The sequence below is a fragment of the Rhamphochromis longiceps genome, linkage group LG14, assembly GCF_057381845.1.
Source record: "Rhamphochromis longiceps isolate RC_006_pf linkage group LG14, R_longiceps_female_GT1.1, whole genome shotgun sequence".
NCBI lineage: Eukaryota > Metazoa > Chordata > Actinopteri > Cichliformes > Cichlidae > Rhamphochromis > Rhamphochromis longiceps.
Window position 1 is genome coordinate 23033838 of NC_140570.1, and position 15926 is coordinate 23049763.

Here is a 15926-nt window from a genome sequence, read left to right on the forward strand (position 1 = left end):
CAGGCTTCTATTGTGAGGATTGGGGTCTGTTTGAACCCTCTGGGCCTTGTCAGGCCGGTTACTACTGCATAGCTGGTACACCAAATCTATTATACAGCGTGTTCAGTGCCTTTGTGCTGTTAAACCGACTTTCACAGCTAAAATGTGACCAAAATGTGCAACATTTCCAGGCGTGAACTTTCAGAACCCCGATGGCAACTTCAGCACAGGAGTAGGAGGAGCATGCCCGAAGGGAAGTTACTGTCCTGAGGGCACCAGTCTGCCTATGCCTTGTCCGCCAGGGACCTTCTCTACTAGGTGTGTTGGTCAAAATATTACACACACTATTATACCATGGACCTGTAAATGTTTATGCGCATTTGTGTTTACATTTGTATGGTTGCAGTCTTCATCTGGTGGACACCTCTGGCTGTAGTCCATGTCCAGCGGGTCACTTCTGTGGCACTGCAGGTCTTACTCGTCCATCTGGTCCATGTCAGACTGGATTCTACTGTCCAGGGGGAGACACAACAAGCGCAGGTTTTCTTGATTCAGCTTATGCAATTCCATGTCAGCACAGCTATAATTAATCAATGTTGTTAATTCATGCTTTACATGAATTAAAACTCCTGTAAAGCAGAGCTAATGTATAATGTGTGAATATAAATGTTATGAATAGGCTTTAGAGAGAAGAGAAACAGATGCTGATAAATACAGGAAACTAGAATGTGTGAGGGTGTTTTGTTGAATGAGCGATTACTGAATTAATCATGCGTTATCACGAGATTTATCACATTAATTTCAGTACATTTCCACATCTAATTGGTTTTTCTTCTCCAGGCGCAAAAGGAGGGCTTTGCCCAACTGCTCATTACTGCCCTGAGGGTAGTGCTAGCCCATTGCCCTGCCCTGCTGGAACATACAACAACCTCACAGGCCAGTCAGTGTGTTCCCGCTGCCCTGCTGGGTACTACTGTCCAGAAAGGACCGCCAATTTTTCCAAGTTTCCCTGTCCACCTGGATTCTACTGCCCTGATGGTACAATCACCCCAAAACTGTGGTCATGGTTATGATTCTTTATTAGAATGAATGATTAGTAAAAGTTCAGCTTAGTCTGAAAAGAAGCAGAGTGTGAGCTTCGTATTGAACTGAAAGCTGGTTTCAGCTTCAGTAAGCTATTGTCCCCAGCTTTAATAATAGAAAAGAAGTTGCACACTTGTTTATATCTAATTGCATTACATGTGTAGGAACTAAGCATGCCACCCAGTTTCCCTGTCCACGTGGATACTACAACCCAGAGCCCATGACGCAGAGTCTGGACAGCTGCCTGCCTTGTCCTCCAGGACACTACTGTGAGAAGGAAAGGCTGACCAAAGTGTCTGGAAAATGCAAAGCTGGTCAGTAACATTGTCTTTGTTCATTTGTTCCAAAGATACAATCACAGCTTGCAGCCTAGTTTCTCAGTGTCAGGACTTTGTCCTCTGTGCCAGCGTACGTGTCTCCGGGGCCCAGCAAAACAGTCTGGAAGATTTTAGAGTAGGGAACAAAGAGTGCACATGAAACACGAAACATCACAGCTCAACACCAGTCACACTTCAGCAACAACAACGGCTTTTAAATAATTCTCTGTGTATTATTTATTTATGTGCAAAGATGCAAATGAACTTCAACACATCAGACACATAATGCACACGTGATAGACTGATGTGGAAGCCTGAGTAACTGGTTTATTAAGACTTTTCTTAACAATGTCTCATCTCTGCCACCTTGCTCTGTATCGCCATCTGTTGAGTATACATATATATATGTATATGTATATGTATATATGTATATATGTATATGTATATGTATATATGTATATGTATATATGTATATGTATATGTATATATGTATATGTGTATATATATATATATGTATATGTATATATGTATATATATGTATGTATATATGTGTATATATATATATATATATATATACATATACATATATATATACATATATATATGTGTGTATATATATATATATATATATATATATATATATATATATATATATATATATATATATATATATATATATATACACACATATATATATGTATATATGTATATGTATATATATATATATATATATATATATATATATATATATACACACATATATATATGTATATATATATGTATATGTATATATATATATATATATATATATATACACATATATACATACATATATATACATATATACATATACATATACATATATATATGTATATATGTATATGTATATGTATATATATATATATATATATATATATATATATATATATATATATATGTGTGTGTATATATATATATATATATATATATATATCTTTATATGTTGAGAAAATCATGTTTCACTAATGCTTAGACGTGTCAGCTGCAGGATCTTTTCTATATCACACAGAGTTTGTGATATCTTGCTTTGTTTCTTGCTGTTTGTTCCTCTCAGGTTGGTTCTGTGTCTCTGCAGCGTGGAACTCCCAGCCCTTTGACCTTGACAATTATACAAATGCCAACTGTCTTTGTCCAGCTACATCCACAGGGGGGCGCTGCCAGGCAGGATTTTATTGCCCCTTAGGCAGCTCAGAGCCCCTACCTTGCCCACCCGGAACCTTCTGTAATGTCTCAGGTGCACAAACACACTGTTTTCTAGGCTACAATAGGCATATTGTTACATATAGGTTCTCAGCTAAATTTGTGAAAAAGAAATAAAATTATATGTATATTATATAAAATAATATCATCAAAATAATACTTTGAGAATGAAGTTGAAAGTTGCTGCTATACCTTCTACAAAATGCCTTGTGTAGATGAATCAGTGAAATCATACTTAAGGATCAATTTTAGTAGCAAGGAAATCATTTTTCTTTCAGCACATAAACACAATGTGCAGAATGGGTTTGGCTCTCCATTTGGCCTATGCAGCTATAGATTGTGTGTTGTGTGTTCTGCCTCTATGTATATCGATGTTACAGTTATGACAAATCTGTGGCATGTGATTTCATTGCTGTATAATGTATTTAAAAAAGTAAATAAGTAAATTGGACAGTTCAGTTCCAGGAGGTTTCTGAAATATTCTTGTTGTTCCACTTGAGGGGATGCCAATCTCTAGCCAACTTATAGATAATATTTTTTTGGCTGTGCACAATCAAAATAACCAATTTAGTCATTTTGCTCAAAAGGTTTAGCTCTGCCAATGGGCCCCTGCTCTCCTGGGTATTATTGTGTAGGAGGAGCCACTGAGGCCAGACCAACAGATGGAGAAACAGGCAACATCTGTCCACCTGGGACATACTGTGGTAAGCCCAGCTTTACTTCCTTGGAAGGATTGTATCGACATCTTGCCAACTTTTTAAGCCAAAGTGCAAAGTAAAAGGCTTGGTGAAAAGGAAAGTACGATACACGGAGTCAACAGCAGTGTTAACACTGTAGACACAAGTTTAATGGGGAAAACTATGTTTACGTACATTTGCCAACACCCAGTATACACTCGATATGTGTTAGAAACAGTTTTGAATTGTTTCTATGGCTGAAATGCCAAGTTTCTAAAGTGGCACTATGTCTGCATTCTTCCTTGGCATGCATATTAAGTACACTGGAGATGCCAAAGTAGCTATAACTATGAGTCAGGTGGATTGGACACCCTGAATTACCCACAGGTTTACGTATGACTCAGCATGTTTCTGTTTTTTTGTTGACCTGTGTAGAGTGTTCCCTTATACATTCTGCGTGGTGGATGGCTATAATTTCCAACACCCCTCAACCCTGTGTAGGCACTGGAACTCAGAAAGGATGAATGAATAGAAGGAATGAATGGTGGCCTAAACTACATTTATTTTTCTCTGCAGTTGAGGGGTCTGGGGAGCCAGAGTTTTGTCCTGCTGGTACTTTTTCCCCAGTGTCAGGCCTGACCAGTGTGAAGGGCTGTCAGCCTTGTACATCAGGCTTCTTCTGCAGAACAACAGGCCTCAGGGCTCCAACTGGACTCTGCAGCGATGGTTAGTTCATAAATTTGATCACATGTTCGATGAACACCTGTGTCCTGTCTTTTTACACTACTGTATTTCTGTAAAACTCCATAGGATACTGGTGTCCTCCTGGTCAGACTGTGGCTATGGCTCTGCCATGTCCTCCTGGTCACTTCTGCTTAGAGGGTAGTTCATCCCCAGAGCCGTGCCCATCAGGAACCTATCAGGATAGAGACAAACAGGCATCCTGTGCCATCTGTGGGGCAGGTAGGACACCTAAATCCTTTGACTTTTTCAACACTGTTATTTAGCCTTTTCATAAGTGGTTGAAGAAGTGTTTATTGAAGTTGATTGCTTTTTTTTTTTTAAATCCTTGCAAGATTGTTGACTTTCCCCAATGCCACCAATATAAATGTGTAATTTTTTTTACCCTTTTCCCACATTGATATTGTTAATTTAAAAAAATCTCTCTTTTAAGGTTACTACTGTGATTCAAGATTGGGTGCAGCTAATGTGTCCTTGCTGAGGCCCTGCCCTAAGGGACATTACTGTCCTCCAGGTACAGCTCTGCCCAACCAACACCCTTGCCCCATAGGCTCCTTTAACCCAAGAGAGCATATAGACAGCTCAGCTGGCTGCATGCCTTGTGCATCTGGACGTTACTGTCCTTCTCTTGGACTGTCAGAGCCAGCAGGTGAGAATCTGAAAGTCTTCTCTCTTCTCCTCTCCTTGCACTGCATGCTGGGAGTGTGACTGACTGAGTGTGAAGGTGGTTGGTGAGAGGGTGGAGCTGCTAAATGGATTTTGGAAGTTTAGACTGACATTTCAGATACATTTTCTTCACGCCCTTTGGTTGTTTAACAGGAAAGATACGTTGTTTTTTTTTCATTGTTTGATGTAGAGTGAACAAGGTTAAGTTAACTGGCTGTTCCCTAATAAGGGCTCACCTCTTCTGTCAGTTATAAAAGGGGCCAGTGTTGTGGCTCCCCAGCAGTATACTGTGGAGCAGGTTCTCCTAGCTGCTGGTGAACCGGTAGATCACAAGAACATTAGTTACGGCTCTTGGATGAACAAGGCTGTGGTTGTCTTTCTCCATGAGGAACAGTTAGTTCACCTGTTGGTTGAAAGGAGCATCAGTTCACCTTTATTTGTGCCATCAACGTGGATTACCGTGTCTGATGTTCATAAACTCAGTATTGAAAATAATTAGGATGGTAGGGTATAAGCAACTCAGTAAACAGAAAAGATTTTGGTTGAAGAAAAGATATTGACAGGGTGATACGCAAAGGGTGTCTTTGTATTGGAAGTGGCTTCTCATTCAGTTTTCTCACTTAATACAATATATTTTTGCTTGAAATAAGTGAAAAATGCCAGTGGAACAAGTGAAAATTCTCCAGTTTCAAGATGTACTGTCTAAAAACGAGTTCCTAAATCTCACTGAAATGTTACTCTGTAGCTGAATGTGTCTTATTTTAAGTGTAATGAGATATTTCGACTAGCAATAAGACAAATATACTTGGTTAGATTTGGAGTTTTTGAAGTGTAAGAGGTTCTTATCCTAGAGACAGCTGGAGGTCTATGTACAAACCGATCCAATGAAACGTAGCGTGGCTCTCCAGTGAAGGGTGGTGTATGGGGCAGTGGCCGCAGACAGACATTTAACACATACAGATCAAAGAGTAGAGGGTAACTGTGTTTTTTGTTTTTTTTTCAATCTAAGAAGAACCTGCAACATTTGTGGGTTGAATGTCCTAGTTTCCCTCTTTAAATTGCTGGAAGAGTGATTGGCTGGATATGGACAGGTGCCGGACAATACAATGTTCATTTGTGGTCCCAAATACAGATCAGCACAGAGGAAGCAGATTTGTCTTTCCAACTTTCTCATAAGTCAGGCAAAAATGGGAATCTGGCTAACCAGGAGAAACAAAATGAAAGGAACAGGGTCTACAGATGTTGACCTTATCTTCAAGGTGTGGTGTCTGCACATATCAAGATAGAATTGACTCATTATAAAATGATGGCAGATTTTGATATTTTCATTTCAATGTCTTGTGTACAGTGAACAATGATTTGCTTGTTCTTAGTTTTTGAAAATTGTACATTTTTCTGTTTTTGTGGGGTGTGTTTGTGAGTATATGTTTCTGTTTTTCTTTATGTAACTGTTGGAATTGTTTCATCTTCTCTTCTCTTCTCTTCTCTTCTCTTCTCTTCTCTTCTCTTCTCTTCTCTTCTCTTCTCTTCTCTTCTCTTCTCTTCTCTTCTCTACTATGTCTTACTGAAAATACTTCACAGTAAATCCCACAAAACTCATGCTGTTCATTATGTCTTGTTAGATAAGCTATTTGAAGTGCTTTTGCAAAGTTCAAAACAATGATCCCACGTGTCTCTTCACCCAAAATGCAAAAATAAACATTGTTTTCTCAACTTTAGTGAAAATAGCTTTGGATTTACTGTATTTGGCCTGGGGTATGTAAGTCAAAATCATATATCAAAAGCTAATCTTGGTGACCTAGTTTGGTGATCCAGTTGTAAAACCCAGAAGGTGCAGCGTCTAGTGTGTACTGCAGGACTGCAGATATATTTATGTGACTGTACGATGAAATGTGTTGTGACATTCTTTTACCCACAGGACCATGCCATGCTGGATATTGGTGCAGAAAGGGTGCCTCCTCTCCCAGGCCACTGGATGGACTCTCAGGTTCCCTGTGTCCACCTGGTCACTACTGCCCCTCAGGTACCTCATCCGTCTTCCCCGAACAAGCAGTCGCCCACAGTTGCTGCTGTACTGATGATGCAAGTTTCAGAGATACACATCACTTTTTTTTGTAACACAGTGCTGATGCAGCTTGCTTTTTAAGCTAATGTAACCAAATTTATACTGTGTGAGGATATTAACATTCTGCTCTTTTATAGTCTGTGGCTGCCAAGTTTTAGTCACACTAATTAGCATTTAGAGCGCTAAAGGAAGTTCAAAAACATGTTTTCTTGCAACTTTTGATATAGTTCTCATTAAATTAATTTGTGTGCTTGTTCTCTTCAACTTAAGTCATTGACACATATCTTAAAAATGCAGCTGTAAGGTAAACTTCTTGTTTAGCCTGCAGCTACATCTTGCCCTAAATTCCTCAACCCTGGACCCAACAGTGGGTGCATGTCAGTTATTTAGTTGTAGCTGAATTTTGAGTACAGTGTCTTAAATTAAATTTTTTGCTACGTTTAATAACTGCTGTCTTTATTGTAGTGTGGCAGTCATTCTGCTTCTTGGAATCAAGATGTGTTTTTGTGCTTGTGCCATCTTTGCAGGCACCACAGGTCCTGAAGCGTGCCCTGAAGGGAGCTGGTCAAACAGCTCAGGACTGCATAGCCAGGAGGATTGCAAACCCTGTCCTGGGGGTTTTTATTGCAACTCTGCTGGCCTTACAAAACCCAGTGGGTCCTGTCGTGCAGGGTACACCAGATTGTGATGATTAAAGAAATAACCATCACATCATCATCGTCTTTGTTATATATATATCCATATAGCAAATAATGTAAATATCATTTTTATCCCCAGAATTTTCATGCTGTCTTTTCCTTATGCAGATACTACTGCATAGAGGGAGCTGTCAGATCTACTCCCACTGATGGAAATACAGGGGGACCCTGTCCTGAGGGTTACTACTGCCCTGAGGGAACTGTTCAACCTGTGCCCTGTGAACCAGGGACATATGTGGCTGTTACACATGCTACTCAGTGTGAACCTTGTCTGCCAGGCTGGTATTGTGTGTCTGGCTCGTTGTACCTTTGTCCTGCAGGTTTGTGATTTGCTGTTTTGGATGTCCTTATAATACAGTGGCATTTGTAAGCTATTTTAATTAAATTATCAAGAGAAATTCTGCTAAATCCCCCCCCCCCCCCCCAAAAAAAACAACAACAAAGAAATTTGATATTTTTTTTATCCTTAATCCTTTATTTCCAAATTTCCCTTTGTTTGTTTTATGACCTGCAGGCTTTTACTGCCCCCAAGGAACTGGATTTGACTTGAGAAGCTGTCCAGAGGGAACTTATGGTCCTGACCCCGGCTATGAGTCTGTCTTGCAGTGCAGGCAGTGTGACGCCGGCCATTACTGCTCTTCCAGAAATGGCACAGCTGTCACTGGGCCGTGTCAGAAAGGATATTACTGCTCATATGGAAACATCTCTCCACAGCCTTTCTCAGTGGCTGCAGGTGAACATGCTTCTTTAGAACTGCAAGAACTGCAATAAAGCAAATTACATTCTGGTAATACTATGTGTTGTCTTACTTATATGTGGCAACATTTGATTGCTGATGCTGTGTCTCTCACCAGAAGAAGGAGGGCCATGTCCTGCTGGTCATTACTGTCCCCAGGCCACGGTTAAGCCTCTGCCGTGTCCACGAGGAACATTTTCTAACCAGACCAAATTAGTCTCAGAGGTAGCTTTAACTCAACATACTCAAATTATTACACTCAAAGGCTGTCCTGGCTTTCCTATCAAAACTAAGATGAAAAAGTGGAAATATTCTCATAATTCTTTACTTGATGTTTTGAAAAGTTGCTAATTTATTTAGTTTAGAATTAAAATCTGACATCACCCCTCATTTCTGTATGTTTTGCTTTGAAGGAATGACACTAGTTTTCCTAAATTTCTGAAGGCCTTTCAAAGTTTTTGTTTAGACATTGTCTACTTTTCCCCCCCACTCATTTTCTATCCAGACCATTTTCAGATGAATGTTTTTCTTTTTGTTAATTCACAGACTTTGGAATCATTCAAGCATAAAAAGGCACTTAACAGTGCTGTATTTATACATAATAGTGACCTTAGCAAAGAGCCCATTTTAAATTCTATCTTTAGGCACTTTGTTATTAGCAGCCTGTCACGAAACACATCATTTTTTCCCATTGCTTTAGGAAATCTATGAAAAATGCCAAAGATAACACAGTATGGCAGGCATAAAATAGTGTTTTTGAACCAACAAGGTGATTTCCAAAGTGCTATTAGCTGAAAACCTGGCATATCTTGACATGGTGTGCCGTGTGTCCATGAAAAACAGGTGCAGGACAAAGGAATAAGTGTCAGACCTAAAAAAGTAAAGCAGATGAAAATCATGTCCTAAAAATAAGGGAAAAATCCAGCAAAGCCCCGAGACAGGACCTGAGAGATACATCGGTTCACTCAATCCTCCACACTGACTCCTATTCTCTGAAGTAAATTCTCAATATCCAAATCCAGTTTATTGAGTCAATCAAAATTTGAACAGTTTTCACTTTTTTAGACACACTTTGATCTCATTTTGTAAAACCTAAAAACATTACCAAACTAGATGGTCCACAGTGATTCACACTGAAGTTGAAAAGACAACTACAGCACAGATGTGATGAAACTGATGTAAGCCTGTTCAGAATATACAGCAAGCAAAGGTAAGTTGAAGGTTGATATGAGCAATTAAAAGTAGAAGACAAATAGCACAATATGTAACACTTCATATAGAATACATTGTGTGATTACTGGATGTAGAACAAAGTGAACAACCTAATCTTAGCACATCCTCTCTGCCACCATAATCTGTCGTCTTGATTCTTTACCGTGTTATCTTAAAGGAAGCTCAACATTTTGTTCATTATGGCTTTTATTTAATATTTGAATCATTTTTATGCATTTATAAATTAGCCGCATAAAGTTTGCAAGACTTAAAAACAACATGAGACATGAGAACTCCGTGTCCTGAACAATGTGTTTTGCTCTGGTGCATAATGAATACTGAGCAGTGTTTTTGTTTTGATGATTGTGTGGATGATTTGATTGTTTCATTGCGGTTTTTTGTTTACAATTTTGAGATACGTCGTTAAGGGTTTAAGGAATGGATCTTAGCAATTGTGAAAAACTGTTTACACAGTAACTTACATGATTATTTCTGTCATTCACTGTAATAGCAAGTAGATGTGTAGTTCAATATTAATATTGCAACAAAGCACGTTTTTCTTTTTCTTATCGGCTGTCTTTCTCTTTCCCTAATCCCTCTCCCTCTTTGTTTTTATCATTATTCCTCTCAGGAGGACTGTCAGCCATGTTTCCCAGGTTACTACTGTGATGCTGCGGGGCTCTCGGCACCTTCAGGAAAATGCTGGCAAGGTTTCTTCTGCTCTGGGGGTGCAGAGCGTCCTGAACCTCCTTTGAGAGACAGCCACGGAGGGCCGTGCCCAAAAGGTGATCAGATCCCCTTGCATCTGTAGCTTACTATTCAAAAACCCAGCAGAACCTGGTCAAAATAAAATATACCAGGACAGATTAAAAACAAATATAAAAAACAAAACAAAAAGAAATGTCTGGATGATTTAATCAGGCAGCGTTAACACTGTTGGAAGTGCGAATGGATTGGGAGGTTTAAAGTTCACATAAGCAAGTTTAATGAAAAGGTAAGCAAAACTCTTTCATTATAATAGAGCTACACATAAGCAGCTACTCGACTCACACTGGAAATCAAAGCCTCTCTCCTGTGGATTGTGCATGTCTTAGTTTGTGCTTCAGTGTGCATCTATTTCATGACTCTTGTCTTCACACAACCAGGTTATTACTGCTCTGAGGGCTCTGTGGCTCCTCAGCACTGCCCCTTGGGAACCATCAGCACAGAAGATGGCCAAGCCAGCTGCAGTGCCTGTCCTCAGGGGTAAACTCACTTATCAGCCTTGCACAGTCACTTGAGACTGTAAACAGATACAGAAAAATAACCAAGACCTGTAACTGTACATAGAGTAGTGCATGAGTGATTTTTATACTGTATATACATGTATACACAATTACATTCAAGTTTTGTTGCTACAAGATAAATTATTCAATCCTGTTTTTGTCTGCATAGCTTTTATTGTCCTGGCACAATTAATGGCTCTCTGACAGAGAGTTATGAGTGTCCAGTGGGTCATTACTGTCCATCTGGGACCTGGGCCGAACACCAGTACCCCTGTCCAGTTGGAACTATCAATCCCCACACTCAGATGGCAAAACCCCAGGACTGTCTTCCCTGCCCTCCAGGTCACACATCATTTATGGCAATTAAATGTCACTGTATTAAAGGTTAAGTAGTTGGCCCAGGGTGTAATTTAACATTGTATATTTTGCTCACTTAAAATAAGATGAACAGTGTATAATTGTTATGGTAGTTTCATTTAAATGGAGAGAGACACAATACATTATAAAAAAGTATTTGTATAAAACTGTATAAAACACATATGAATTGCATGTTATTGAGGGAAATAGATATTAGATCCCATACAACACAGCCAGAATTCTGGCTGTCACAGATCAATCAATCAATCAATCAATCAATCAATCAATCAATCAATCAATCAATCAATCAATCAATCAATCAATCAATCAATCAGAAACAGAAACTCTTGATCTCAGCCAAAGAGGGTTTCAAAGGAGGTCAGGGACAAGATGTACAAGATCATCATCAAGAAGCTTCGTGAGGAGGTGATAACTGTTTCAGAAATGAAAAAAAAAATATAAAATGCATGTCAGATGGAGTCCATGCAAGATCCTGCCTCATGGGGTGAGGATGATCATGAGAAAGATGGTGGATCAGACCAAAACTGCATGAGAGGAGTGTATTAATGATCAGAAGATAGTTGGGACCACAATCACCAAGAACAACACTGGTAATATATTACGGTGTCTCCTGCTCAAGAAGGCACATTTACAGACCCATCTTAAGTTTGCCAGTGCGCATCTAAATGTTTCAGAGAAGGCTTAGGGAGAAAGTGCTGAGGTCAGAAGAAACCGAAATTGAGCTCTTCGCCTCAACTCAAACTGCTGTGTTTGGAGGAAGAGAAATGCTGACTATGACACAAAGAACATCATCCCCATAGTGAAGCATGGAAGTAGAAACATTATGCTTTGGGTTCATGTTCTTCTAAGGGTACAGGGCAACTTAGCAGGGACATGTACCACAACATTTTGCACAGGAACCTCCTTTTCTCAGCCATAACATTTAAGATGATTTGTGGATGGGTCATCCAGCAGTGACACAAAATATACCACCAAGGTAAAAGCAGCCAAGAAACCTAAAGAGGAAACCTCTTACCAAAAATAGCCATGTTTTGCTTGAGGATGAAATGCCCATTTCACTCAATATCATGCACGTAATGTTATAGCTTTTATGCAATGCAGGGTTTTTTTTCTGGATTTTTGGTTGATATTCTGTCTCTCTCCATTAAAACTGATACCATATACAGTACTTTTTATTCATTTTCATTTCCTGGTGTTGTTGGTGGTAATATTCCCTTCGAGTTGATATCAACATTATTTCTTCTCAAACCAGGCTTTTTCTGTGCACATCATGGGAAAGGTGCTCCATCAGGTCAGTGTGGCGCAGGGTATTACTGTGTCTCTGGGGCCTGGTCACGCACACCGGAGGATGGTGGGGTCACAGGTGACAGATGTCCTAAAGGTCATTACTGTGCCCAGGGCTCATCAGCACCAGTTCCCTGTCCACCAGGTCATTACAGCAACCAAACCAGAAACAGTCATCTTAGTGACTGCCTGCATTGTCCTCCAGGTTGGAAATGGTTGCATTTTCAAGAAGATAAAGCTTCACTTACATTCTTTGAATGTAAGTGAAGGGTAATTATAGGGTAATAATACCTTCATATTACATCTGTATCTGCTTAACAGTGTTGCTTATGTTTTTAGGTTTCATGTGTGACACCAGAGGGCTCTCTTTCCCTTCTCATATGTGCCCAGCTGGCTCTTATTGTCCAGGCGGAAAAAAAAATTCAAAAACCTGCTCACCTGGAAGCAGATGCCCACCTGGTTCTGATAGACAGGTACCCTGCTTGCCAGGGACCTACCAAAATTTACCAGGACAGGTGAGAAACATGAAGATGAATGGTTGCTTATTTTTAATAGGCAAAGTGCACATACTATACAGCTGTCATGACTGTGATCGTGTACAAGCCATATATAGGCTGATATGCTGTTTTGAAAAATATTTAAAAAAGTAAATCTGGAATAAGGTTAATAACTAACTATATATGAGCAACAGAAGGTGGGTTTTTATTTATTGTGAGGCTGGCATCCAATTCTAACATCTGCTGATATTAGTGTAGTTATCATTTTGTATGTAATGTGTAGAAAACTCTGCATCATTTGTTTCTTTACAGCCAGACTGTGTTAAGTGTCCTGCAGGATTTTTCTGTGTTGGCTTAGTGGATGTTGACACTGGGCATGTGTCAGGGACTCACACTCCCATGCTGTGTCCTAAAGGACATTACTGCCCATCAGGTAGGTGAAGATTAGTATCACTGCTGTAATACATTCATGAGAAATGTACAAGGTTATCATTTGCATAATAAAATAAAGATATGTGTGACATGAGTGCCAAATACTAAATATAGTGTTGCTCTTGTTTTGTGCGCACACTAATAGAAGACTAACACAAAATGGCTTTTTAATTATGTAAATGACCATTATAGAGCATAATCAAGATAAGAGGGGTCTTTACAAACTGTTCAGTGATGTGTATTCAGGGGCAATCTGTAGTTATTATACGTATTTATCTACAGGAACGCAGGATGGTGTAGCATTCCCGTGCCCAGCTGGCACCCTCAGCAGGCAGATGGGGTTGTCCAATAAGTCAGACTGTGAGCTCTGCCCTCCAGGGAGATACTGCAGTTCCTCTGGATTGGCTGCTCCTACTGGGGTCTGCTCTGCTGGGTAAACACAGGCTAACTAAACGCACACTTCATTAAGCGGTCAGCCAGATTAAGAAAGAAATTTTCGTTCCCTATATTTTTATACCGTCCCCTTCTGTAATTAAATCTCCTTATATGTTCCATCTCGTCCTGTCTGTCCTTCTGTTATCTATTACTTCCTTAATCCCACATACCCCTTGCAATCACCTCTATCCTCATCATCTCTCTGCACTTAGTTACCTTTGTATCCAGGGTTCTGTTTCTCCCCAACCAGAGGATCACCCAACAGGAGGCCGCTGCTCTGCTGGGTCCTATTGCCCACAGGGTACCAGCTACATGATTCCCTGCCCTGCAGGCACTTTCAGCTCCATAGAAGGTGACATGTAATACTGACTAATTACTCAGTGTTTTTGACACTGGAACATTATACCCAGACTTACAGTAGCTTAAGTTACAAACTGTTAAGTGTCTCCTAAGATAACTACCATGTGGAGTTGAAATGTTTAACTTTTATTTTTAGTTTTCCATTTTATAATAAATGTATGAACTTGGTTTGCCAGGAGCGGTTTCCTTGGAAGCATGTCAGCCTTGTTTGCCAGGCCACTTCTGTGCCAAGGATGGTCTCTCCTTCCCATCTGGGCTTTGCAACCCCGGCTTCTACTGCAGAGAAGGATCCAGATCTGCCATGCCTTGGGGTAATACCACAGGTGACAGTTTTCTTCTTCTTGCCCTTTACATAGTGTTAATAAATGCATAAAACATGCAAAACTAGTTTTTTTTAGTAATGGTATTTGAAATACAACAACAACAACAACAACAAAAAAGTTAAGGTCATCTGACACAGCTTGAAAAATATCTTTCTGTGCAGAATTTTCTTTCGGTGCACTCCAGGTTTTATTTAACATTTTCATGCCCTTTGACTCAGCACAGCTGAGAAGGTCTTCACGAAACATTTACCAGTCCCCACTACATCACTTATTATTTTTCTTTCTGTGATTGCAGAAAATGGCTCTGGCCTTTTAGGTCATTCACCTACCTAATGAGTAATGACATCCAATAAAGGTCTATTGTCTCAGTTACAGGAGATATCCTAACTCCATCCCCACTTCCTGGTGAATCAACCCTGGGTCAGTTCCATGGAGATGTGTGTCCTGAAGGCTACTATTGTCCTAGAGGGAGTGCAAAGCCCAGCCCATGTCCTCCAGGTAAAGAAAACAAGAGACAGTCAAGAAAGACCTTGGAAAAAATAAGGACAAAATTATTTCGATTACTCTGAAAGTTTTGTGATAAAGCTGTATGATGAATATGTTCATCAACAGCATCAGCTATAGCGTTTTACAAATACGCTTGGTTTTTATTACACTGTCTCCAAAGGTGGTATACAATGACATAAAGCTCTCAGAGGTAAAGTATAATGGCTTATTTATCCAGAACTTTAGAGAAGGTCATAAAACTCAACAGCAGTCCAATAAAGCGGTCATGATGAGCAGCTAGCTACTTAACCAGGTGAATTAATGGAGCCTGCTACTGGCATTTTTACTACTGTCATTTTTTCTACTTCAGTGTGAAAAATGACAGTTATTCCAAGCTGTGTCTTTTGTATTTTTGTCTTTCTTTGTCTGTGTCTATGTACTTCCATGATCATTTGTTTTCTCCATTCAGGCACCTTCTCTGCGAGGTCTGCGGCTGAGTCCGAGGCGGACTGTGAAGCTTGTTACCCAGGCTCTTACTGCCCTTCATGGGCTCAGACTTCTGCTGACCTCCTCTGTCCCCCTGGGTGGTTCTGTCCAGCAGGATCAGCGTCTGGACATCAGCCAGGTGGAGTACACATCACTGCGGGTCAACTCAGGCTTAACAGTGGTCTTTGCACTTTCATGTAGCATGTGATCACATACAGTATAGGCCAACTTTATCTCTTTTGCTCACTTTCAACTTATCCCTTCATTTTTTGAGACAACATATGTTGTCTTAACTAGAATAACCAGATTGTTTTCATTTTACACGTTTAAATTTGCCATTTAACTAGAATCAGCTCTTTTGTCTGTCATTTTAACTATAACGTTCTACTTTGAGGCTTGCTTCTGTAATAATCTACATAGTAAAAGATGCTCGGTTTTTATCCCGCCCATAAACTATCCTTCTCCTGTTATATTACACGTGCACCTAGAGATTCTTTGTTGCCTTTTTACCTTTTATTATAAAGATGTTTTGCTAATTTGAGCATGAAATGGGGCAGAACCTATAAA

General features: G+C 39.7%; 1 protein-coding gene across 1 annotated transcript in view; it reads left to right on the forward strand.

Annotated features, from left to right (window-relative positions):
* The window catches only part of LOC146654050 (uncharacterized), a 35697-nt gene that overhangs the window by 6634 nt on the left and 13137 nt on the right, over positions 1–15926 (forward strand). Inside the window, exons 18-43 of the mRNA XM_085429282.1 lie at positions 4–75; positions 171–297; positions 386–474; positions 820–1017; positions 1227–1376; positions 2473–2652; positions 3206–3322; positions 3872–4021; positions 4106–4258; positions 4470–4685; positions 6621–6725; positions 7295–7439; positions 7574–7785; positions 7980–8198; positions 8320–8426; positions 10045–10198; positions 10559–10658; positions 10848–11020; positions 12309–12599; positions 12680–12855; positions 13150–13270; positions 13552–13702; positions 13917–14056; positions 14241–14393; positions 14757–14885; positions 15343–15498. Coding sequence (XP_085285408.1) covers positions 4–75; positions 171–297; positions 386–474; positions 820–1017; positions 1227–1376; positions 2473–2652; positions 3206–3322; positions 3872–4021; positions 4106–4258; positions 4470–4685; positions 6621–6725; positions 7295–7439; positions 7574–7785; positions 7980–8198; positions 8320–8426; positions 10045–10198; positions 10559–10658; positions 10848–11020; positions 12309–12599; positions 12680–12855; positions 13150–13270; positions 13552–13702; positions 13917–14056; positions 14241–14393; positions 14757–14885; positions 15343–15498 — 3984 coding nt within the window. The remainder of the gene's footprint in view (positions 1–3; positions 76–170; positions 298–385; positions 475–819; positions 1018–1226; positions 1377–2472; positions 2653–3205; positions 3323–3871; positions 4022–4105; positions 4259–4469; positions 4686–6620; positions 6726–7294; positions 7440–7573; positions 7786–7979; positions 8199–8319; positions 8427–10044; positions 10199–10558; positions 10659–10847; positions 11021–12308; positions 12600–12679; positions 12856–13149; positions 13271–13551; positions 13703–13916; positions 14057–14240; positions 14394–14756; positions 14886–15342; positions 15499–15926) is intronic.